At 42.2% G+C, this 26541-nt stretch overlaps 1 protein-coding gene across 2 annotated transcripts in view; it reads left to right on the top strand.

Moving 5' to 3' along the window:
• The window catches only part of LOC124711767 (fatty acyl-CoA reductase 1-like), a 149919-nt gene that overhangs the window by 58780 nt on the left and 64598 nt on the right, over positions 1 to 26541 (top strand). For both annotated transcript variants that reach the window (XM_047241980.1, XM_047241981.1), the window contains exons 5-6: positions 7312 to 7421; positions 21959 to 22151. In XM_047241980.1, coding sequence (XP_047097936.1) covers positions 7312 to 7421; positions 21959 to 22151 — 303 coding nt within the window. The remainder of the gene's footprint in view (positions 1 to 7311; positions 7422 to 21958; positions 22152 to 26541) is intronic.

The raw sequence follows: 26541 nt of genomic DNA, 5'->3' as shown, positions 1-26541 counted from the left end.
CGTTGTACAGGATTGTGATTTATGTGTGTCTCGAGGGCGAACGAAAGATTCGGAACAGACAGTAGTAATTCCACGATATATAAATATTGTTCGTAATTTTTGCCTCTCCTAATTGCAGTTAGTTCTGAAACTGGTATTTTTCACAAAGATGGCGTTTTCGTTGTGAGGGATACCTTTGTACTATGTTTCAGCGGTCCTTCGAGCATGAATACACCAAAGAGGCGGACCTGACTGTTAGAAGAAGTCAGTCCGACCTGGTGCAGTTATGTAACCCGCTCAGAACTGCTCAAATGAGCACAGTTAGGTTGACTACGAAATGTAGTACCCTCTGCGAAATTTGAAGTTTTTTTCAAAACCTGAAGTCTTCATTAACCTACCAACGAAAGACCTCTGCCTCACTTGGACTGGAACTTGGACGGAGTCACAATAATAGACACTATTTTGTTCACTGGTGGCTAAAATATATGCTAACAGTTGTCGAAGCTTCGAACATTTGTGGATAGTTAATCTTAGAGAAAACCAGTACTCCGTAAACAAAATGGGAACCAAGTGCTCGTGACTTGCATACGTGTATGAGGAAATATACTGATCAACCAGAACATTATGACCACCGACCTGGTACCGATATAAACCTGTCCAGGCGATAGCAGTGTGGCAAGGAATGACTGTTAGACCGACACAAACACGGTGCGTGTAGTATCGTTGAGCATACTGTCCGTGTGCAGAATGGGGAAGTCGCGCGATTTATCTGAATATCTGAATATGAGCGAGGGCAGATTGTGATCGTCTGGAGGTTCGGCACGAGCAATACGGAAGCAGCCTACTTGTTGGGTGTTCAAGGAGTGCTCTGGTGAGTGTCTTCAACACATGGCGAAACCACGTGCAAACGTCGGGGGGTTGCGTTTCCCAATCCTATTAGAAATGTCGAATGTCGTAGGCTGAGGTGGTAAAACAGGACAGGTAGCGAATTGTGGGGGGGAATAACATCAGACTTTAATGCTGGGCCCAGTACAAGTGTGTTTGAACACACCATGCACAGAGCAATCCTAACTATGGGCCTCCGCAGCAGACGACCCATGCATGTCCCAATGTTAACATCACGACATCGGCAACTGAGCCTGGAATAGGCACGCGACCGTCGGCACTGGACGTTGGCACAGTGGCAGAGCGTTGCGTGGTCTGACGAATCCCGATACCTTTTTCATCATGCTCATGGGAGGGCGCGAAGCCGTCGTCTTCGAGGGGAACAGCTCCTTGGCACCTATACTGCGGGACGGATACAAGCTGACGGCGGCTCCATTATGCTCTGGGGACCATTCACATGGGCATCCATGGGTAGAGTACAGCTCGTGCATGGCACCATGACGGCCAAGGAGTATCGTACACTGGTTGCAGACTCCTTAATGATGATCATGTTTACCAGAGGGAGTGGCGTTTTTCAGCTAGATAATGCGCCATGTGACAAGGCCAGGAGGGATGGAGTGGTTCAAGGGACTCAGTGACGAGTTGGAATTGATATTCTGGTCCACTAACTCGCCAGATCTGAACCTAATGCAACACATCTGGGCTGTGTTGAACATGGGGCCAGAGCTCATCACCCTCCTGCCCAGAATTTACGGGTATTAGGTGCGTTGTGTGTGCATATGTGGTGCCAACTCCCCCCACCACCTACCAAGGACTCATTGCATCCATGCCACGACGCGTCGCCGCTGTTATCCATGCCGAAGGTGGACATAGTGGCTATTAGGTCGGTGGTTATAATGTTCTGGCTGATCAGTGTATGTATGTGTCGTGCTCCTAAAAACGGCATTATACCGTTCCAACACAAGGTTAAACTTTGTTTATTTTTTAATACAGACAAGAAACTGGAAACATCCCCCAGGCTGTGGCTAAGCCATGTCTCCGCAGTATCCTTGCTTTCAGGAGTGCTAGTTGTGCTAGTCTCGCAGGAGAGCTTCTGTAAAGTTAGGAAGGTAGGAGACGAGATACTGGCAGAAGTAAAGCTGTGAGGACAGGGCGTGAGTCGTGCTTCGGTAGCTCAGATGGTAGAGCACTTGCCCGCGAAAGGCAAAGGTCCCGAGTTCGAGTCTCTGTCGGGCACACAGTTTTAATCTGCCAGGAAGTTTCTTTACGTTACTATATGTTACCCGTAACAAGGACCACACACGAAGCTTACGATAATTTAAACGGACGGATCGTGGCGAAAGATCTATTAGAAAGTTCTTGGAAGTTCTGCCTACACGTAAAATTAGTTAAAGAGTCATAATATTACTTTAAATCTCTTCTGGACGAGGTTTGGTGTCGAAACTGAAGACAGCAGACAGAAAGCAGAAATAATTAAAATCCGCATACAGGAAAGTGCGGGTAGGACCAGCGCTCTGACGGTTCCGCACAGACGTAACTACGAGTATAGGTAGGTCAGCTAGAAATTTTGATGAGTGGATCAGCGAGTATCAAAATATGCGACATAAACGGTTATGTGTTTTGACTGCACTGACGTACAACTTTCAACTTTCAATTTCTTACATCGCCAGGGGATCACAGACTGTAGTATTTTATATAAATGTCAACTTCATACATCTATCTGTTCGTAAGAAAAAGGGTCTTAAACACTGACAGACAGACAGACAACAAACTGATGCTATTACGGTTCCGCATCTCATATTAAAAATATAGCGATTGCTTATCCATATTTAGTACCTTATACATAAAACTATAGCAAATATTACTACCAGTTAGTTAAAAGTTGTGAGCGTGGGATTTATCTGAGATTCTGTTATTCTGCGCAACAGATTAATCTGAGATGTACCCTTTACCCTGTGGCTCCTGCAAGATGCAATTTCCACCCCTACACTACTACAGAAGTCAGACAGACGCTCCTAACGTTCTAAAGAGAAATGCCTGAAAAACTTTCAGCTATAAATATCTTCTGGAGTCGTCCGCTGTAAGGAAATGACACAAAAATTCACAAAATTTCTTATGTAACTAGTGGGATACTTGGGTACTGGAGTAGTGCTAGTTAGTGTAAGAAAAACATGAAACTATCGAAAGTTATAATTTATTATGCAAAAATTCTGAGAAATCACAATGGCACTTTTAGTTATGAATTGAATAAGTTGTATCCTGGTTCTTTTCGGAATGTGAAGTTACCTCTCAAGGATAGGATTCGCTAATGAAATTTCTATACAAAGTTTAAGATTGTTGTTGACTTGGCAGAATGGCTGAGAGGCACGCCTCCTCAACTTGAATAATTATCCTTTAGAATTTTACTAGGTACGATTGAAGCTGTTGCGTTTGAAATGCAGTGAAGTGTACTGCTTTGGATGAAATATGGAGCTCGCAATAGCTGTAGCGCACAATACCATAAGCTGCAATGACTGCTGTCTGCGCCGCTCGCTGCTGACAAATAAGATGACTCTCATTCTATCTGGATTGACCTTCGCCAATCAAACTCTCCCTATGCCTTGATGAAGTCAAGGATTCCCATTCGCCCCTAGTCTAACTATTGGCGTGGTACACCGGTCAGATAACAAGTCCACCGCGATGCCACTCAAACATTCGCTGGCAGACGTTTAACTATAACTCTCTCCGTTCACACCGCATAATAAGTGTGACAGTGAACAACGCTTAATCGCAAGGACTCAATATAGAGAGTCGCACTTTGATTCGCTCTCGACAAGAGGTGCTCTCCCAGTGAAGTACTGAGGAGAGACTTGTTCCTTGCTCCAAGAGCGACAACAGAATGGCGCCTCTCCATGCCATATGTGAAGGGGTATATCTTTCGGTCTCTTCCATTACTCCTTTAGCTCAAGTCATCAGAAATATCATCTGCCAATCAGCATTGCTCTTCTAAAATGGGAGAATCATGTTTCGTTTAAGGCGACCAATCCGGAAATCTGTAGTATCGGCGTTTGGAGTTTGCTGTCTCCCTGTGAAAATCTCTGAAACTGCATGCTATGTGTAAAGAATGTGTAGGCTGGCCGCTCCCACAGAATGTAGCAGAATTTGCTTTTAAGCCGAACACGGGGTCAATCCTTCTTTCCCTCGGGCGAACGCTGTCCACTCCACGGGCGGCCACCGGCCGACGTAGACGGGTTGGGACTGGCCTCCTAGCGTGTGGTTGCCTCTCTCGAACTAAAAGCTCTTGTCACCATCGTGTCTGGAATGTATGTGTGTACGCCAGCCTCGAGTATTTCAACCACTGTGCGCACTTGCGATTTATTAGTTATTTGCGTATCGTTTACATGAATTCATACAACATTGACTTTATCTTATCGAGTTTGGGTTCGAATGAAGCGTCTTGATGCGCGGAATATGATTGTGAAGGCGGAATATGTAAGCAATGATGGTCAGGAGACCACGATGTCTTACAAAGTCCAACAACGTACTCCCAACTACTTAATGATACCTGGTGCTAATGAAGCATATAAGCACTCGGCAGCGGAGTGTGCACTGATATCATTCTGGATATAGTAACGTAGCATCATTAATTTTTATACTTCTCTGTGGGCGACTAACCGCAGTTTAATGTGTAAATACTTAATTGAATTCGCAATTTAATATTTCACATACTGGTAACAAAAAAATCTACCACCACTGGCATTATCAGTTCCGACATGAATCTCAGGTCAATGGTGACTACACGGTCGAGCGTTAGCTACGGAGTTCGACAGCGATATTCTCAATATTTTTTGTCAATAGTTTTGTATTTTCCTGGCGTTTCTGTTATTTTTTCCTTCCGTTGTGGAAATCAGTAGATTATAGAAATATAACAGCATGTAAATGGTTGTTCCTCATACTTTTCAGTTGGCAACAATTTTTGAATGAAATTCATCTGAGTTAGCCGCTACTTTTACATGGTGAAATTATATTCCCAAGCTTCGATGGTAAACGAACTGTCAGCAACATGTTGTTGTCAGGAATTTGTTTTCCTCGATTTTGTGCGTGTTTGCTGTTTTGACCAATAACAACATTGCTTGCATATGAGAATCGTGGCGGTTAAGTTGTACAGATTGTTGATGTTATAGCAGGAATTAGGCACAGTTTGTGTTTTTTGACATATTAAATAAGCACCGTTACCCGTTTAGAACTTATAAATTCATCTTCAGACGGTTTCCGTGTTTTCCAAACGTGTGGATGTAGGAGCAAAACTGAGATGCCGAGAAATGACTACTAGAGACATTTGTTCTTATCGTCTCTCTCGAACGGATGATAGTTACGTTGTTCATAATGTTCACACATACACTCACTCCGACCTCGATTTTTATTCAACTTTATTGGACGACACGCAGAATATTTTGGTTCAGTATGTGTTTTGACCATCTTATAGCACATGGAAATAAATCGCTTTGCAAATCAAAACACTTGGTGTCCTTTTACTAAAGTAAACTAAAACCAAATGGTGACTGGTTGCTACTGTGCACCATCAAAATTTTATACCTTTCAGCTGCCGATCATTTTCATTATTTGTTTCTGTAGCAAAAGAGATTAAAATTTATAACAAAGAATACTCAGAATTGAGTGACTTCTGGCTGGCAAAGGGCCATGTTACAAATGTGGATAATTACTAAAAAAACATGTCCATAGACCAGAAACGCAGTGTTGCACAGTGAACACCAAGTTTAGCTATGAAAGGAGAATATACATAATGTCCTAAGGCAAAAATCACATTAACTCTTTATGAATGTTTGCGTCACAACCTTAAAGAGAAACTCAAACATTTCATTTATTTATGTGGCAGATTCTGAGTCAATAGAATGTTCTGGAGAGCTGTAACTTCTGAAGTTTTTTCTCTTTTGTATAGATTCTCAAAGCACTGCTAGAAAAGTGTTGTAAATATAGAGAAATTTAATTGCTGTTAGCTTGTTTTGATATCTGATCTGGCGTCGTAGTAGTCAGAATGTAGATTGAGTAAAATAATTAATTTCAATGGCTAAGCTCTGGAAGCAAATAGCGCATGATTGTACCTTTAACGCGGAAAAGGTAATTTCTTGTGAGGACAACCTGTGAAAAAAGAATGTTTGTGCTCTCTGTAGTTACTGAGTAATTGAAAAAAGTGTACAGGCATCGAACTTGGATAACACGCCTCCACTCGTCTATCTACGAGTGGAAAAATCTTGAGTGTTTGACACATTTTTGGCTGCCTGCACAGGACTGACCGAAATCTACTCCCAGCTCATATATAAAAGTTCGAACTGCACACAGTCATAGCAACATTAACTTACGTCTAAGAAATGGTAAATTATAAAAAAAGCAACAAAAATAGATTTGGTGCTTTGGGAGGTTGTAGCTGAGAGCTTTTACAAAAATGGCATGGGGGTGCGGTTATGGAAAGGAAGATCTGCTATTGTGTTTCTGGAAAATTCGCTTATGAGACAAAAAGTAATTTGCTCATATAGGTATATTTACGCAAGGTATTACTGACGCGGACACTGATGGTGCTCTCGGTAACTGGCAATCGAACTGAGATTGCCAAAATTCAATATACTATGTAAAACTCAGAGAGAAACGGCAAGAGAAGAGATTTACGAAACAACATCAGAATAAATTTTCAATCTAGCATACAAAGCAGTTATGAAAGCGATGTGCAATGGGAAAGCAAAGATTCCATTCACGTACTCACCGATCGCGCCAAAGCGTTCCGAAGTAAAATTTACACAGTAACTTCAAAAATATCATCTGCAAACGGGCTCCATTGGAAAGATGCTAATTAGTTGTGATATGTATTTCCTCAAGCGGCCACCTCTTGTAAACCCATTCACAGAACGACAGAATTCGGGCAACCACCCCTTCTAGAGTGTCTATCGATGTTTCGAACACCAAACGCTTCATCTCTCGGCCACATTAAGAGTAATGTCAGGAGAAACCGATGGTCACAGTAGTGGTGGTCCCCTCGAAATCCAACAACAATGACCAAATGCTCTCTGACGTCCAGGGTCTCGTCGGTCTGGAACCGTAACCCTTGCCTGACTGCACTGACACTCCAGAGGGTCTTGTTTGCTAGTCTAAAGCTTCAGCCAATATTAGTGAGGCACCTGATTGTTTTGAGTGTGTTAGACAAACATTAGTGCGCAGATACCAGCTGTGCATTAATGTAAACAGACGACATTTTCAGCAACATCTTTGAAACAACGTTCATCACACGGCAGTTTGAATACCGTCTCTGAATGTCAGTAGCGTCAAAACAGTCAGCGAACACACGTGGCGAAACGGTGCACCTAGTTTCGTTACGTAAAGAAATGTCTCCCCTAAACACTCTCTCATTTTCTTAAGATTTCTCTGTTGACTTATGTGTTTTGGTTCTGCCAACAGATTACTGGGAAACTTGCCTAACACGTACGTGTTATCCAAGAACCTTGCTGAGAAACTTGTAGCCGATTACGCCTCCAGACTACCAATTATTATTTCCAGACCGTCCATTGGTAAGTATACGCTCGCATTGCTAGGCCTGTTTAATATACAGCATATTAAAAAAGGTATGCATCAATCATTCGCAGAAGTGTATCCGTGCAGAATAATCAGCCAGTGACAGTGCTTCCACATTCTATTCACGGTGCGTGTACATCAGGGTCTCGCATAGCACTCCTCAGTCATGTGGTGGACATTACTTGCTGCAGCCATTTGTCTTACGCTGACGCCAGGGTTGTCCTGAAAATAAGAAGAAGTTCCTCCTCAGCTGAGGTACCCTCGCCCTTTTAACCCTTCCCAGTCACCAGTAGTGGGTTCAAAGGTCCCATCTTCCTTAAGGCGACGATGAGTTGCTTCAAACAGCTTTCTATAGGGCCACCGTCGTTATGGAAATCTCTGCACATGCCAATGTTGAGCGCCACAGATTTTACCATCCGTTAATCTGTACAGCGAATGAATATCTGGCACCTCTGTGTGTAAGTACACTTCCATTGCAGTGTACGGGAAGCTACGTTGGTGGATGATATGGGCTTGATGCTGGTAGAGCATGTCAAAATGAACAATGACGTGAATCACTTTTCAACATTACCTTCGTTCCTACGGAACCACAAATACTGACGCTGAACCTAAGAATTACAACTGACTGTACATTCTAACCAGTCGTAGATAAGACGATATTTTGAACACTTCATGTAAGAAAACATTTCACGTATGGGCTAGTGCTTTCTGTTTCTGTGTCTTTCCCATGATTAATGTGATTATGAAAAGAAGTATAAAATGAGTACTGACATGGAAATAAAGTGTTTAAGGGCAGATGTCGATATAAAATATTGTATTTCTTCATTTTTGAGGAATGTTGCCTGGAAGTTTGGCCATTCCTTTTCGTTACACCCTGTCTTTGCATTCTGCGCATGACGTGCACCCAACTTTGCGTTTTAATCTACGCGCTGCTCATTCCTTTATCAAGTGTGGAAGAAAATGTAGCTAACTGACACAGCAACAGCCTCGACTGCAAAAGTGAATTCTCACTCCCCCTCTTGTAATGACACATCCCAAGTCATATTTCCGTACAGGGTTACATATGCGAAGCGCTTCACAGAAAATTCATCTCAGCATAAGTTATCAAAGGAGGGGTTCTGCAAAAAGTTTCTGTAAAGCTGTTCTTACAACGAACTGATTGAAAATCAATGCGCTGTTTGTCACTATGTGCCTTCTGGCGAGTGTGTGAAAATCGTAACATCTGAAATATAGGACAGTTTAGTGGGGTTCTGTGCTGGGGATGAAGCGCTAATGAATCAGACCGCCAAACGAAATATTTGTATTTTCTGTTTAGTGTTTACACAGTTCGGTACCCTCCAGGTTAAACAATAGAGAGAAAGTGTAACTGCAAAGGTGAACGCCATTACTAACTAACGCGGCACATGTAAAACGTGGAAATATCAGGATAATAGCAGTGAAATTAGATACCGTGAAACGGAATGAATAGAAATAATAGGGTAAATAGAAACGAACTTCCAAAGAAGTTTTATGCTATTGTATGGGACAACATAAGGAAATATCATTCAAAGACTTGTTTGTCTAAGTTGATAGTGAACCAATCTTACATGGAAATTACGAACTTCAAACACAGTCTGCTGATGTTTACTCTAGTGCAAACGTCGGATGTGGTGCTGACTCTGCTTACTTCGAATTTTATCTACAAAATGCAGTCAAAATTGTGTTGTTTTAATTGATTTCTTTATTTGACCTGATCTGATTAGAGCCATCAGACCCTCTCTTACGTCGGATCAGGGTTTCACAGATACTGTACTTTTTTTTACATCATGGTTACCTAATAAACAGCAATTTTAATGTGAAAAATGTCATTAAAACGATTTGGATGTCTATAGTGACAATATGAGTAAATGATACCGACTGCGAATTACTAAAGTTAACACTGAGAGTAATTGTACTACTGCTGTTGCTGCCACTAATAGTGGCCATTGGAATAATAATAAGACAATAAGATGCAACAGAAAGAAATATTTTCGAGAGGAAAGTGTTAAAAATGGAAGGATTCCAAGGCAGGAGGGAGAAGAAGACAGGATCAAAATGATTCGAGGAAAGAAAAAGGATACATAGTGAAAAGATGAAAGAGTACTGGAGGAAGAAGAAAGAAAAACAAAGAAGGAAGAATTGAAATTGGTGTGTGGTCCTTAGATGATCCAAACGAAGAAATAAAGAAGAATGACAATAATAACAATAATGATAGTGGCAGATAAAAAATAATTTTTAAGTGTAGAAAATAGATGTTTTCTGATATAGTGAGTTCTGAGGAAAGGAAATTCAAAGAGACAGCACTAGCTAAGGAAACTAGGAAAGGACCAAGATCTGGTCGGAAAGAAGGATGTACAAGGGTAACGAGTTCGTACAGAGAGTGTGGTAATCCTTATTATTGCTACAGTAGATATGTCAATAAATGTCCTCTGAAGCTGAAGATGTTATTCAGTTCTCTAACATAATGCTGGTGGTTGTTTCAGAGTCGCGTTTCTGCTACTGATAAGGACTTCGAGAAATTGGCTGAACGATGGAGTGGAACAAAAAGTTTTTGTTCTCATGGGAACAGGTGTTTCAGCCATATTGTTCAGACAAGAGCTGTAAGGGCGACGAGAGATATGACGAACGGTGTTTGTTGATAGGACAATAGGCAAGACAAAGGATATGGAAATTCTTGCTCTACTCTGAACGCAGCCAGGATAATTAACTGTGCATATGATTGTGAAACATGATCAAGGTGTCTAACATCACAGATATGACGAACACAGGCAACCACAACCAGTTCCAGGTGCAGTGAGCTTTCCTAAGAAAGGCCTTGCGTGATAACATCGCTGTAATCAATAACTGGAAGTATCAGGATAACATCGCTATTATCAGTAAGTGGAAGTGTAAGTGTCTGTACAAGTTTATTTTTCAGGTGAAGATGGAAAAGCTTTTTATGTTTTTGTAGGGCATAATGAGATGATGATGCCTTCTTGCACATTAAATTGTCAGTCCACTTTATATTTCCGTCTTTTATTACTCATAGACTTTGCTGTAGGAGGGATGTTGATATAAATCTCATTTAGGGTTAACTATGCCGGAGATACCCGATAATTCGAGCTAATGTGCCTGCAATGACCAACCATTACCGCTTGGGTTTTGGAAGATTTAAACTTTCACCCTATCTGCTGCACCCCTTTCGACCTTTTGACAGAGGACACACATCGGTATTGAGATTCTAGATAGCTGTCTTGATGTTTATTAGTTTTACACTTGAATACAACTGGAGGTCATCATCTTACATGTGGTATTTGCAGTAGGACAAAAGTGATGACACGTCGTTCACACAGTATGGGAACAGTATAGGACCCAATACCGAACCCTGGGGGGACGCTGATACTACCTGCCTGCATTGCGACTTTGTGGTGCTGCAAATGAAGCAATACTGGCGAGACGTCAGGTACGAGCGATGGCATTGCAGTGCACTTGGCGAGAAATTTAGGCTGCTAAATTCACTAACACTTCCACTTACTAATAATAGCGATGTTATCCTGATACTTCCAGTTATTGATTACAGCGATGTTATCACGCAAGGCCTTTCTTAGGAAAGCTCACTGCACCTGGAACTGGTTGTGGTTGCCTGTGTTCGTCATATCTGTGATGTTCGACACCTTGATCATGTTTTACAATCATATGCACAGTTATTTTGCTGAAGTCAAAGAAGCACATGATAATCGCATCTTGTGCAACCATGGCAAGCTTCAGATTATCTGTTACCTTTAGTAAGGCAGAAGCTGTGCTGCGATGTTTTTCCGTAACTTGATTAGTATTAGTCTGGTAGGTTGTTTGTCGTTAGGTAGTTCGTTACCTCGTCGTGGGCTATACATTCAAAGGCTTTGGACAATACATTGGTAATCAGAGGGTGGCGTGACAACGTCCTTTTACGTAGTGGCTTAACTAGTTCCTATTTCTGGACCTCCGGGTAAACACTTGTGGTTAAGTATATGGAAAGCAAATTTGCAATTCCCTTTCGTTAACCAAAAGTCCAGTTTTAATGTATACTTTAATTCGACTTTCGCTTCAGCTGTCTGAAAACATGTGGCTACTTTGCGAAATTTGTAGGGTGAACAGAACCATTAACCAACAGTATCTGCTCAGAAGAAGGCTAAGAATTTGACGGAAATGAAGAACGGCATGGCACTTTTCTCAAACCAGGAGACAACGCTGGGATTCAAATATATCGAAAAAGTGAGCAGTCGTTTAGACTGTACGCATGTAAATTTTGTTATGTAGAAGGAAACGTTTTTGTTACGCTCTTTTGGAATGATTCAAGGCGAATTAAACAGGTCTATTTTAACAGATGAAGAGTCATTTCTTAGTCAGTAAATATCGTGAGATGACTGACATCACCTACGTACCAAACACTAGGAGACACTATTTTCAAAGATGATCTACAGTGGTGTGAACCTCAGTGGAAATAAAATTTACGTGACCACAGTTGTTTAGCTTTATAGTCCTAATAAGTCGAAGCAATTAGCAATATCACCGTATGTACTGCATCCAGTTTGTCAGAGTGATGGTTCTCGTACACGTCTGTGACGATGGAAGAACTTCAGCCACAAAATATATAAAAAAAACTCGTTTCCTTTCTGTGTTCTACAGACGAGAAACGCGAACTTCCCAGCCACAAGGGCAGAGTCCAGGTAAAGTCTCAAAGTGAGTATAGGCAGAAGGAGTGCTCTCAATCACTGAACACTTCGCACTCAACGACGACTTCCTACCCAGAGGTGAAGTCCAGAATCGTATAAGTTCGTAACAGTACAGTGCCTAACCGTTCTAACTATAAACTCTCCTGAGAACAAAGACAGAAAGTTCGTCTGTAGCAACAAAGTTGATACTGAGCGTCCATCAGACATGGGCGCTCAAAACGGAAGACCTCTTTCTCACAACCGCTGACTTCCCAGCAAAGCTCTGCTACCCTCCCTCATAACTGCACAAGGCGAATCATATTCTCGAGACCACGGAATATTCTCCCTCTCTACAGATTCTTCCGAACGCTGGACAACCGTATTTTAGTCTTTTGTCGTTCAGCGCGGAAAGTCTGCGAGGAAATATCTACCCCCGTTAATTAGGAATTCATATAACGGTACGCTTCTCAGAGTAAAAATCCTCGGAAATAACCCAGCCTGCGTGATTTCCAAGGTAACGCTTCCTTGTTTCTCTCTGCTTCCTCCAAGATTTTCAGAGTTTCCGGCTATCCTTCAGGCCTAGCTACAATACCAGCCAGCCGCCACTCTATTGTGCTTCAGCGCTCAGGTGCCCCGACCGTCCGGCTAGGGCAACTTCCTCTGTTAAGCAGGAACAACAGACCTGTGCGGGCTTTTCCACCCAGGGCCTGAGTTACCCCTACCGTTTCATTTCCACTGGCGTTCCAACCTCCACTAGTATAGGCAGTCATTGATTACGTCGGTTTGATAATAAAGACACTCCATCACCTTTCATGCAATAAGCGTTAACAACTATTTACAAGGTGTACGTGACAGTGTCAGTCTTCTTTAAATATTCATACTGTATATACGATGTACAACCTGTCAAATGATATCTAATTCCGGTTGTAAATCAGGGCAAAGTATGTAGATGAGTGCTTGTAAGGTGCGAAATTATAGCCACCTTACCACAATATTTTAAGATGTAACACTCTCTTTTTGGAAACAAGAATTAAAAAAACACAGTTTGTGCCATATTCTTGGTTTCCACGGAATAAAACTTCTTTTAAACCAGATAATTTTTGTTTCTTAACCGCACGGGATTATCCGAGCGGTCTTGGCGCTTCAGTCATGGACTGTGCGGCTGGTCCAGGCGGAGGTTCGAGTCCTCCCTCGGGCATGGGTGTGTGTGTTTGTCCTTAGGATAATTTAGGTTAAGTAGTGTGTAAGCTTAGGGACTGATGACCTTAGCAGTTGAGTCCCATAAGATTTCACACACATTTGAACATTTTGTATTTTATTCTCCTGGAAACAAAATAGATTTTGACATTCCCTATTCATCCAAAGGATAAATAAAAAGAAACGATAAAAAGATTAACAGCGCCGTTTCTATTCATCTCTCTCTGAAGGATGAATAGGAACACCATTTTTATAAATTTAGAAATATTAGGGGCTGAGACAGAGAGTAAAATAATGAGAAGCGCACGTAATTCACTGACGGAAAAGAGATCGCAGCACGAAAACTTTTAAAAAAGTAATGAAATTTCGGGAATGCATTTGGTTAGGTAACATGTTTAAGTGATTAACATTGCAAGATCACAGGTTAATGTAAGCACGAGATAAGCCATTTCAAATGTGAAATTCTGGTACAATTATAACCGGTATAATCGCTAGAATGTTTTATGCAAGGATGCAAATGTGCGTACATTGTGTTGGACGGGTGCCGGATGTCAATTTGTGGCATGGACGTCCGTGCCTATTGCACAACTTGGTCGCTCAGTAAAGGGACGGTTAATGTGGTTATGGATGACGCTCGAGTTGTTGCCCATTAGTGGTCGATTGGAGATAGAGCAGACCAAGGCCACATGTCGACACTCTGTAGAGCACGTCGGGTTGCAACAGCGGTGTTTGGGCGAATTTCATCCCTTTGGAAGACACCTCGTAGAATACTGTTCGTAAATGGCAACACAACAGGTCGAATCACCAGAGTGACGTACAAATTTGCGATCACAGTGCGTGGGATAACCACCAACTGCTACAGCTGACATACGAGATAGCATCGCAGACCGTACCCTCTGGTGCAGGTCCAAAGTGCCTAGCACGCGGGCACATTTGTTGCAGGCTTCTCAATTGGCCTCCTCCTATCCGACATACGGCCATCATTGGCACCGAGGCAGAACCAGCTTTCATCAGAAAACGCAGCAGACGGCAATCCTTACCTCCAATGACCTCTGGCTTCACGCCACTGAAGTCGCAAACGGCGATAGTTTGAGGTCAGTTGAATGTACGTTACAGGGCGTTTGGCTCGGACCTGTCCTTGAAGTAACCAATTTGTAACAGTTCGTTGTGTCACTGTGGTGCCATCTGCTGCTCATACTGCTACTGCATATGCAGTATGATGCGCCAGAGCCATACGCTGAACCCGACGGTCTCCCCACGTGATAGTAGCCCTTTATGTAGAGCGACCGTACATCCTCGTAGCCACCGCTGCCTGCAGTCATGTACATTTGCTGCATTCCTGCCAGTTATGTCTGCAGTAGTACAGAAGGAACATCCAACTTCTCGTAGCCCTTTTACACCACCTCGTTCAAACTAAGTGAGATGTTGACAATGGCGTCTTTGTCGCCATAAAGGCGTTCTTGACTAACGCCAACTCATCGCGTGAAGTCTCAAAGGTAACTAACGCTCACGACCGTTACAGCTTGTATTTAAACAAACGTGATTTGCATCCTGATAGTGACTCTACTAGCACCACCCTTATTCGACAGCCGTGACATTTTATTAGACATCATCTTTCAGATATACAAACTTTCGTTTATATTGCCCAGATCCTTTTTGGTGCTACGATTTTTTTACGTTAGGGTATGTTTTTCACTCTGGTATATTTAACTTCAGTTCAGCCAAGTCCATCTGTATTGCAATAATTCCTTGATTCAAGCAAGTTCGCGTTAGACAATATCAACAGAGAGGTGAGGCTAGCCAGTAGGCTTCGAATGCGCAGAGTTAACCTCACTATCAGACTCTTGGCGTCGGTGCGGTCGCTTCTTAAGTTGTGAACTGGCCTCGTGTGCTGCTGAGGGCGTCCTAACCGGCCGTGGATTGGCGGGGCAGTCGCACGATTTACTGCCGACGTCTTGATGTTAACTGCCTTGCGTGGTGTCGAAAGTGTACGACACTACAATAAAATCATAAGTTAGATCCATAATTAATTACGGGTTTAGAACTTAGAAAAGCTTTGGAATACTTAAGATCGAATAAAGCAGAAGTGATAGATAACATTCAACCAGAATTTCCAAAATCATTGGGTGGGTGGCAGCAAAACAACTACTCGTGTTGGTGTGTATAATTTGTGAGACTGCCGATATACCATCTAGAATGCAACGGGAAAACATCATCCACACAATTTCGAAAATTGCAAGAACCGACAAGTGCGAGAATTATTGTCCGATCAGTTCAACAGCTCATGCATCCAGCTTGCTGACAAGAATAATATACAGATTAATGGGAAAGAAAATTGAAGATATGTTAAATGACGGCCAGTTTGTCTTTTGGTAATGTAAAGGACCACAGAGGCAGTTCTTACGTTGCGGCTGATAATGGAAACAAGACTAAAGAAAAATCAAGACCGGTTTATAGGATTTGTCAACCTGGAAAAAGCGTTCACCAATGTCAGATGGTATAAGATGTTCGAAATTATGAGAAAAATAGGGGTGAGCTATAGAGAAAAATGGATAATACACAATATTTACAAGAGCCAAGAGTGGAGGACCAAGAACTACGGACTCATATTAAAAATGGTTTAAGACCAGCGTGTAGTCTTGAGCCCCCAGAAAATAATTGAGCATGTGAGTTGCAAGCGCTACTCTAAGATGAAGAATTTCTCTCACAGGAGAGAAATTAGTGATGGGCACGAAACACGTAATCCCATCCATATTTTACGGCGTAAGAACGTAATGCCCCCGCAGAATTATTCTCGACTCCTACCTATCGATGCCACGCTATTAACCCTTTCCTAGTTAAAATTTATGTTACAACTTATGATACATATATTTGGAAAATAAAATTTATCTGCTGTCTTGCATTATGACCAGTAATAGAATTTCGCTACCAGAACAAAATTTAAGCCTCTAGATTTTGAAATTCATTGTGGTGGAACACATGTGTCCATCCTTTTATTTGGACCTAGGATTTTTTAAGTTAAATTTTTGTTTGCAGAGCGATATTATCAACATGGCAGTATTGTAAAAAAGGTACACAAACCAGAACAAACTTATTCTCGTGACAATTGAAGACGTAAAATATCGCACATAAAGTTACAACATAATAATACTAATGTTTTCCAGGTTCTATTTAGTTTGCTGGGTCGTATACGCCCCGATAAAATTATGTAGGTTCTACAAACCAGCAGAATTACTGAGGCGTGTAGTAATGTTTCAGAATTATGTTTAATGCGTGTGAATCTGATTTTCGCGAAACAGACATACTGTGCCACCCCAGCTGATGGCTCACAGCCTTCTATGAGGATGTCTCTCCCGCATCATGGGCTGTTTCTATAGGGTCCTGTGTGGGCGTGGGATTCATTCTCGCTGTTTGTATCTCCGAGTTAACAAAGATTTTGTGACTAGGGGGTGTCTCTCAAACGCCTGTTTATAAATCATAACAAAGAGACGCGTTCGATAACAACTTACTAGACTTCCAACTCCTTTATTATTTGTTACACTATGTAGGGCCGTCTTAGCGAGACACCATGGTTACTGTCAATGGATTTTCGTTCCGCTTTATTAGAAGTATGTGCAGAAAAGTAAATTGCAATTCGAAATCGCAAGATGGTCGTACGGCACCTATGATGAGCTTTATACAGGACGAAAGCTATTTGTAGGGTAGTTTATCAGCGGCGGGTGTATTGGGCCGAAGATGCTGCTGCTCGAAGTGCTTTTACTTTTTTTTTTTTATTGAAGAGGCGAATTCAGGTGTCTCATGCACTGCTAAAGTAGAGCGCAAGCTTCGAACAGAGCCTCTCGAATTTTCACCACCAACAAATGGAAACGTAATCTGTCGAAAAAATACATGTTATAAGTAGGTCAAATTTCAAAGTTCGTCATACATTCATTAAGAGGAACGGCGAGACATTCCGCAGTTTCTACTACGGTAGCAGCGTTGCCTTAAGTAACTGTAGCTTTCAACTGATCATCTCGAATCCTCAGAAACGGAAAAGGTTCACCAATATTAGGGTGCAAGACATCGTTTTTAGAAGGAACATACAAATCCACAGGACAAACACTGGAACTCTAAAGCAGTTTTCGTGACAGTTTAACAGAAATTTAAAAAACTAACATCTCTTAACTAATATTCATTCTTTGAAATTTAATTTTCGTTACGTTTCATGTATGGCAACGTTTTATGTTCGGATTGTACGTAGTATATGCGTTTCGGATTCCTTACTGTAGTGCAGAAACAGCTATAAAACACGGAGTAATCTTTAAAAGTCGGGTATTCTTTTCCGCTGACATTTGCTTGGCTGTTATGCTTATATTGTTCACGGTACTATTTCCTGTAATGATACACTCCAGTCATGGACACGAACAGGAAATGCATGCTTCCGGTATATTACATTAAATACAAATCGGAACGAGAATTTGTTTTTTGACACAGTTATACGTCGTATTTTCTAAATGTTTCTAACAATTGTCTAAAGTTTAAAACACCAATACGACAAGAATTTAACCACAGAAATTTCGACATCAGTTTTTATCAAAATTTTTCACACTTAAATCTATTCCGGCCTTTCAAAAAAATGGTTCAAATGGCTCTGAGCACTATGGGACTCAACTTCTGAGGTCATCAGTCCCCTAGAACTTAGAACTACTTAAGCCTAACTAACTTAAGGACATCACACACATCCATGCCCGAGGCAGGATTCGAACCTGCGACCGTAGCAGTCGCGCGGTTCCGGACTGAGGCGCCCAGAACCGCTCGGCCACCGCGGCCGGCGAATGTTTTATGACCCATCATCCAGGAACTAAGAACTCTTCAACGACAGCGATTCCGGAACAAATGAGATACAATAAACTGACTAGCCAAAACATTACGACCATCTGTTTAATAGCTTGTTTGTCCGTCTTTGGAACGAAATACGTAACATCAGAGTTAAGTACAAAGGAGACGCTATATTAAAACGTACTCCATTACTGTTAATTTCAAATTCACAACCAGTTATTTGTTCTCACCCAGATTTTAAAGACATTGGTGTACATACAATTAGGTGGAGAGAGTTTGATGAATTAAAAAATGCTTGTAAAAAGCCGTATCCTCTGGGTTTCTTTCAATTACTTCAAATGTATAATATTGATTATTGAAATGAAACACTGTTCTAATGTAATAATTCATTTATTTACAATTTTGTACAATACAAATGTTTTTTTACAATAAATACGAGATATTATATTCAAGCTTGTTTAATTTCATATTGTCCCTTGTACACGGATGATTCATGATTCCTTTTCACATTTGACGTATAAATCATATCAGATACCTGAACATTTGGTACATTTGCTCTGGGATAATGAGTTTCCAAACCATCTGAATAAACAGAACATTCAGCAATAACTTCAAACAACGTTTGAGTATCAGTATATTTAACAATATCATTATTTAAACTGCCAGTGCTTAAAGCATATGTAGGGTTTATGCCTACATGAAGACTAGGTTGGACATTTGTATCATGGAGTCTAATATTGTACCCAGCAGAAGCAATATCTGCCTTTTCTATTAAATCATCATATCCAGAGAAATCATCATTCGTTACTGGAGTAATAGCTTGCACTAATTGTTCCTGAAATTGAGCTGGTTCCAAAGGTGTTTTTGAAAAATTGTCACATGCCATAAACGGATTACAGTGCTTATCACCACTAATTGTATACCGTTGAGGTACTCCTTGTGCAGTAGCTGCAATAGGGAATATATCAACATTTGCAACTTTTGGTATTTTGACAAAACCTAATGTTGGTTTATAGTCATAGTTAACAATAACACTGCCATTACGAGAATCTGCATCTACCTCAGAAACAGACGATTGAACACATTTCCATCCCCAATTATGCAGTCCTTCTACCTTTGTACTAGACACACAGGCATAATAATATTTCAAATTAATGGGTTGTCCGAATTCATGGGCAGGTACTGTAGTTACTAACGATTCTTCATTATACTTATACCCATACCACGATTTCCAAATTGGATTAAAATTACGTTTATGATCTGTACTACTTGTTTCCATAGGAGCTGATGAGCCAAATGCAGTAGGCGTAACATTAATACCAGGTATTTTTAAATTGATACCCACAGAAGTAATCATATTCTTATTTTGATTTAAAGTTGCAAGTTCAGAGTCACTTGAATTTGTTGGGAAAGCAATCCTGGGATTACGTGCTATCACTTGTGCAGAGCATTGAACAATTCTACTACCATGTGGTAATAAATCAAATTCAGAGGGGGTCATGTACAAAAATGGTCGATCAACAGGAGTTTCTGCCAAACCCAGATGGGTTCCACATGAGTAACATCAGCCGAGACATCAAAGTGAGTTCACTATAGTGTTCCTTAACCCACTGCTGCAAGCTACTGGCTCCGTGACATGGGCAATGACACTGCTGAAAGATGACATCGCCATCGGGGAAGACACTAGGCATGAAGGGATGCAGGTGGATCGCAGCTGTCAGCGTGTCTTAGATCACTACCACAGGTCCCATTCAAGAGCAGTAGCACGCGACCATTCAACCAGATGCGCTATTTTCGACATACTCGTTCATAGGTTAGCGTAATAATAATCTGCCCTTTGTCAAAGTCGCTTATCTAATTGGATTTCTCTATTTGCAGCCCACATCTTCGCTAGAGTGATCGCCCGTCCATGTATGCTCCGCATACATACTTCTACCACGTCACATGCCCGCAAGGGCATCAGGCAGCATTCAATGTTGCGGTGGGCCGGGGTCATAATGTTTTGGCTCATCAGTGTATAAATTGTGATTCATTCCGTGTAACTTCATTTTAGGTAATCTCACATCGTTTTAAAAGAATGGATGTGGGGTACATTCAAAATAAAAGGTCAATATATGAACAGTGGCCATGGGCGTTTGAATACAACCACCAACCCATGCCAAGGAACAGTAAAAGTAACAGGAATAGTAAAGTAATGAAGGAAAGAAACACAATTTTCAGTGCTGATGTGTACGTCTGAAAAATCCAGTACGCTGGAAAGAAAAAATCACATTTCAGCCAATCACGAATGGCAGGAGGTGGCAAATGGTGAGGGAAAACAGGGCGATCCTTTTTCTGGTAGGATCTTTAGACCTTGTTTATTGTGGGAGCCGTGTAGTGCTGATGGCAGTGTCTTGTGAGCGCATCCCAGCTCTGCACTGGCGTCTTGTGAACACCACCTTGCACTGACTGTGGCACCTTGTGAGAGCCACTTAGTGTACTGTGAGTGCTGCATAGTGCTGTGGGCTGCACACCACTGACAGTGGTGTTTTAATGAGCGAGATCTACTGCTAGCCAAGTGCCTTCTAGCTCTTGTCATGGTGTCTTGTGAGAGCTGCCTAGCACTGGCCGTAGCATCTTGTGAGTGCCACATCATGGTAGCCATGATGTCTTCTAAGTGCCACCTAGTGCTAATAACCACAGTGTCTTGTTAACACCTCCTAGCTCTGGTCATAGCGCCTTATGAGAGCTTCCTAGCCCTGAACATAGTTTCTTCTGAGTGTCTCATAATCATGGCCATGATATCTTCTGAGTGCTGCCTAGCGCTATTATCCACAGTGTCTTGTGAACACCTCCTAGCTCTGGTCATAGTGGGATATGAGAGCTGCCCAATACTGACCACAGTGTCTTGTGAGTCCCTCATCATGGTGGCCGCGATGTCTTGTGACTGCTACCTAGCGCTACTAGCCGCAGTGTCCTGTGAACACCTAGCTCTGGTCATAGTGCCTTATGAGAGATGCCCACCACTGACCACAGTGTCTTCTGAGAGCCTCATCATGCTGGCCATGGTGTCTCGTGAGTGCTTCCCAGTGTCTTGTGGGTATCTCCTAGCTCTGGCCATGGTGTCTTGTGACCTTTCAGCACTGACACTAGCATCTTGTCAGCACTGCCTAATGTTGGCCACAGTTTCTTCTGTGTACCTCTTTGCGCTGGCCACTGATATCTTTTAAGTGCAGGTTATTGCTGGCCTTGTCATCTTTTGAGCACTGCGCAGCACTGGCTGTAGTGTGTTGTGAACACGACCTGGGGCTGTCCACAGCTTCTTTTGAGTGCTGCCTACAGCTTCCCACGGTGTCTTATTAACGCTATCTACTGCTGGCTGCAGTTTATGAGCACCACCAAAAAAAATGGTTCAAATGGCTCTGAGCACTATGGGACTCAACATCTGAGGTCATCAGTCCCCTAGAACTTAGAACTGCTTAAACCTAACTAACCTAAGGACATCACACACATCCATGCCCGAGGCAGGATTCGAACCTGCGACCGTAGCAGTCACGCGGTTCCGGACTGAAGTGCCTAGAACCTCACGGCCACCGCGGCCGGCTATGAGCACCACATTTGCTGACCATGTTATCTTGTGAACACCAACTAGAGCTGGTCACTGTGTCTCGTGAGTGGTGCATAGCGCAGGCTGCAGTGATTGCTGCGTCTGTGAGACCTCCGTACTCGTGTCCCGTTCAAAACCTAAGTTCATGTTCGTGCGTGATAAGAGAGTTTTCACTACTGCAGTTTTAGTGAACTGTTGACATATTCCAATACCAGCTGTGTAACTGACATCATTGGTTCTGCAGTGATTCCGACGTACAAGGAGCCGATGCCGGGCTGGGTGGACAACACGAACGGCCCCGTCGGAGTGCTGCTGGCCGCCGGCAAGGGTCTGCTGCGCTGCGCCTACGGCGACCCAGACGCCAACGGTGACCTCATCCCAGTCGACTGCACTGCTAATGCCATCGTCGCCCTCGTCTGGCATTTCGCCCAAACCAAGTAAGTATTACAACATATTTTTAATTTGCTTGTAGCCTATCTGACATAACACTAACAGCCACTCAGCCATTCACCACATGCTAAAATCACTCTTTCATTCTGCAGCAAAATGTGCACTCTTCACCAAGAGCTGGCATTGTCTGCAGGGGCAGCGACTGTTAAATCTAAGTTTTCTAAAACAGCCACAAGTCGTACTTTGTATATTTTTATTAAGACCAGTTTCGCTCTTCAAATGACCAAGAGCATCATCAAAATATACAGTTTAAAGTTGTCTGACAGCATTCAAGATCGATTATAGAGTTGGCTGTGGAATGGTACTTGAATTACGTAACCATTATGGTACCTCACCTGAACCTCTCGATACCAGTAATATTCTACTGTATTTCTGTTAACTACTTAACATATTTCTGAGACAACATTCAGATTTGATTTCACTTTTGATACATCGATATGTTTATATTGCAATGATATTATTCTTATGTGTATTCTTTCTTTTGTCAGTATTGACGTACTTGTAACTCTGATTTTTGGGCGCGTAAGCGATTATTAGTTAGTTGTTAACTTGTTAGAGAGTCGGACCTCGAAAAAGTCAAGTCGTAGACGTCATGTTGGAAAGACGAATATTGTCGTCAGCTTATAAAATGTGAACTTTAACAGTGACTGTGAGGAAGATGTTTTAAATTATGTTTTCTATTGTGAAGTGATGTTTTGTGTGTTACGTGATATTGCAATAAAAGCGATTAAAAGGAAGTGTAACTTAAATTCGGAGTGCTGATTATTTTTTTCCATCACTATTGTGCTAACTTTGAAAGGTTTAATCTCCAAGAATGGTTTGAGAAGCGCATCTACAAAACTTTTGAATATAGCAGAATAAAACCTAGGCCTCTTTGCATCCGAGCTTGGTATCATAATCACCTAGATTTTCAACGATTGAGCCATGATAATACGAGACCAGCGTTGGAAACACAAAAAGATGAGTGCCTAGTTTTTTCATTATTACATAAAATGACTATTAACTGTGCTCTAATGACACCTGCCACATAATGTGACTGATGTTGCCCGAAAATGCAGTATTTAGCAGCGTGAGCAACACCACAATCGTTATTAAAATTTTGATCTTTGTTGTGGTAGGGTTGTTAGAGCTGACAGCTCTAAAGATTAATTTGGCTATATTATAGCACTTAAACTGACATTTAAAGTACAGTAGTAAATGATGACATTGACAGCGCTGTCAATGTCAATGTCATCATTTACTACAGTAGTTTAAACGTACTTTAAACGTAAGTTTATGTACTATAGTATAGCCAAATTAACCTTTCGATCTGTCAGACAACTGTAAAGGCAATCTTTAACGCTGTCAGCCAACTTTAAATTGTATATTTTGATGACGCTCTTGTTCATTTGAAGAGCGAAACCGGTCATAACGGAAAATACAAAGTGCGACTTGTGTCTGTTTTCGAAAACTAAGTGCACTGTTCCTGGCAGACTAACACTGTGTGCTGGGTGGAACTCGAACTCAGAATCGTGCCTTTTGTATGATGATGATCATGATGTTTAGTTTCGGGGGGGGCGCTCAACTGTGCGGTCATCAGCGCCCGTACAAAGTCCCAATTTTTACATGGTCCAATTTTTAACTCAATCCAATATAGCATTTGTCACGAATGATGATGATGAAATGATGACAACAACACCAACATCCAGCCCCCAGGCAGAGAAAATACCCAACCCGGCCGGGAATCGAACCCAGGACCCCGTGATCCACTACCTTATGTAGGCAATGACCTTGCTAACTGAGCTATCCAGTCGTGACTTACAACCAGCCCCCACAACTTTATTTCTGCAAGTTCCTCTCCCCTGCTGTGTATGACTTCGTACACAAATGTAGGTAGATGTGGGCTACAAAGAGGTGCGGCTGCTGTCGTCATAGGAAAGCTTAAGAGGAGCAGAAATGATCGGCCAACGATTTAACAAACAGAAGATTTACTTAACTCATATATCTCCAAGTAAATAATATAGGAAGAAATTGAGTGCAGCTATGATAATATCATCAAGGAAGCGGTTTGCTGTACTGAAGCGCTATCGATGGTGTTGGAGCTACAAATAGCCAGGGTCTACATAGCATCACATAGTGAAGTGGGTCTGGACATGAGTGGGACTGTGTGGCTGCACTGGCTGTCCTGTGTTGTGGCAGCAGAGGGCACTCATGGTACGGAGCCTCTGGCTTATCAGTGGTGCTCCATTGGCTCTGTTGGGTCCTGCATCACTGCTACAGACATCTGATGGAAACTTGCAATTCTGCTGCAAACGATGATGTCTGTTGGGTAGTGTCGGTACGTGATACCACATCCCCTGCTTTCTAGTCTTCACACACGTGTGTGATGATAAGGAGGTTACCAGATGGTGGTAGCTAGGCCGAGGAATACATGTTGCCGTCCCTATGAAATTAATTCACATGCAGCGAGAATGATAATCAGACTATGCACAACAGTGCACGGTACAAATAAGTTCCAAAAAGCCGCACACAAAAATGAGATTTTTCTGGATATATCTCAGGCTCTTTTGATCATAGAGACAAAGAGTCCAGTTTCCAGAATGAGATTTTCACCCTGCAGCGGAATGTGCGCTGATATGAAACTTCCTGGCAGATTAAAACTGTGTGCCCGACCGAAACTCGAACTCGGGACCTTTGCCTTTCGCGGGTAAGTGCTCCACCAACTGAGCTACCGAAGCACGACTCACGCCCGGTACTCACAGCTTTACTTCTGCCAGTATCTCGTCTCCTACCTTCCAAACTTTACAGAAGCTCTCCTGCGAACCTTGCAGAACTAGCACTCCTGAAAGAAATGATATAGCGGAGACATGGCTTAGCCACAGCCTGGTGGATGTTTCCAGAATGAGATTTTCACCCTGCAGCCGGAGTGTGCGCTGATATGAAACTTCCTGGCAGATTAAAACTGTGTGCCCGACCGAGACTCGAACTCGAGACCTTTGTCTTTCGCGGGCAAGTGCTCCACCAACTGAGCTACCGAAGCACGACTCACGCCCGGTACTCACAGCTTTACTTCTGCCAGTATCTCCGCTATATCCTTTCTTTCAGGAGTGCTAGTTCTGCAAGGTTCGCAGGAGAGCTTCTGTAAAGTTTGGAAGGTAGGAGACGAGATACTGGCAGAAGTAAAGCTGTGAGTACCGGGCGTGAGTCGTGCTTCGGTAGCTCAGTTGGTAGAGCACTTGCCCGCGAAAGGCAAAGGTCCCGAGTTCGAGTCTCGGTCGGGCACACAGTTTTAATCTGCCAGGAAGTTTCAAAGAGTCCAGTGTTTCAGATAGCCGTTGGCCTAGCGATATTTTAAGTAACTATTGGAAGAACGTGCATTCTGTTGCTGTCCTATAGTGCAGGGCCAAATCTTAAATATTACACACTTCCTTCAGCCTGCGGAAACTGAGCAGCTCAGTTGTTTATTTGCATTAGGTGCGGTCTAGTGTGGACTTCAAATGGCTAGGAAAAATATAATTTACTTATAAGTAATTCCTGATAAAACCGCAAAAAGACATCACTTTTGGGTACCAAAAGTACCAATTGTGGTTACGGCCATTTCTATAATTCCCATTCTGGACAAACTGTAAGAGTTTTTTATGTGTGCTCATAAGATGATGGCCTCATTTGAAAGTTTTTTCGATATCATTATCCGTTAGCGAGATGTATACGTCAAATGTTACCATACATATGCATGTAACATATACAAGTAATATAATGTCCGAGACATAAATGTACAGGGTGTCCATATGTGAAGTTCCAATTTCAAAACGCTGTAAAAAGAGAACCACTGCTAAGAACGACGTCAAATTTGACTAGCGGATTACTGGCACAGGGGAAACAAATTAACGAAAATTTTACCCATTGATGGCACTGAATGCGTCAGCAGGTGGAAACCAACAGAGGCGCAGTGCGCGGCTGTTCCTCAGTTTGCATCCGAGACGCTGAACATGGCTCTCTCCATCAAGGATCGCGCTGTTAGTAAAGCTAGAATAGTGACTGTACGCCAGTAGTCCTGCAGAAGTTCCGGACAATTGAGGGTATGAGAAAAGGCATTGGTCCGATGTCTGACAAGTGTCTGTAGAAAATAATTACAAAATTCGAAAAGACAGATTCTTTTCAAGTGCAGTCGAGGGAGGAAAGTAGTTGGCCCGACATCTGTTGAAGATGTGGCCACAGCATTGCAGGAAGTGTTGAGCGGTGGTATGGAAACATGCAAACATGCCTGAACGTTGAACATGCCTGCAAGCACAGAGCATAAAATCCTACAAAAAATCCTACATTGCTATCTGTACAACATCAACCATTTTCGGGTGTTGTTTAGTGCTGATCTACCAACAAGACAAACTATCACTCGAG

The sequence above is a fragment of the Schistocerca piceifrons genome, chromosome 8 (genome assembly GCF_021461385.2).
Source record: "Schistocerca piceifrons isolate TAMUIC-IGC-003096 chromosome 8, iqSchPice1.1, whole genome shotgun sequence".
Classification (NCBI taxonomy): domain Eukaryota; kingdom Metazoa; phylum Arthropoda; class Insecta; order Orthoptera; family Acrididae; genus Schistocerca; species Schistocerca piceifrons.
This window is presented reverse-complemented; position numbering and strand designations above follow the sequence as displayed.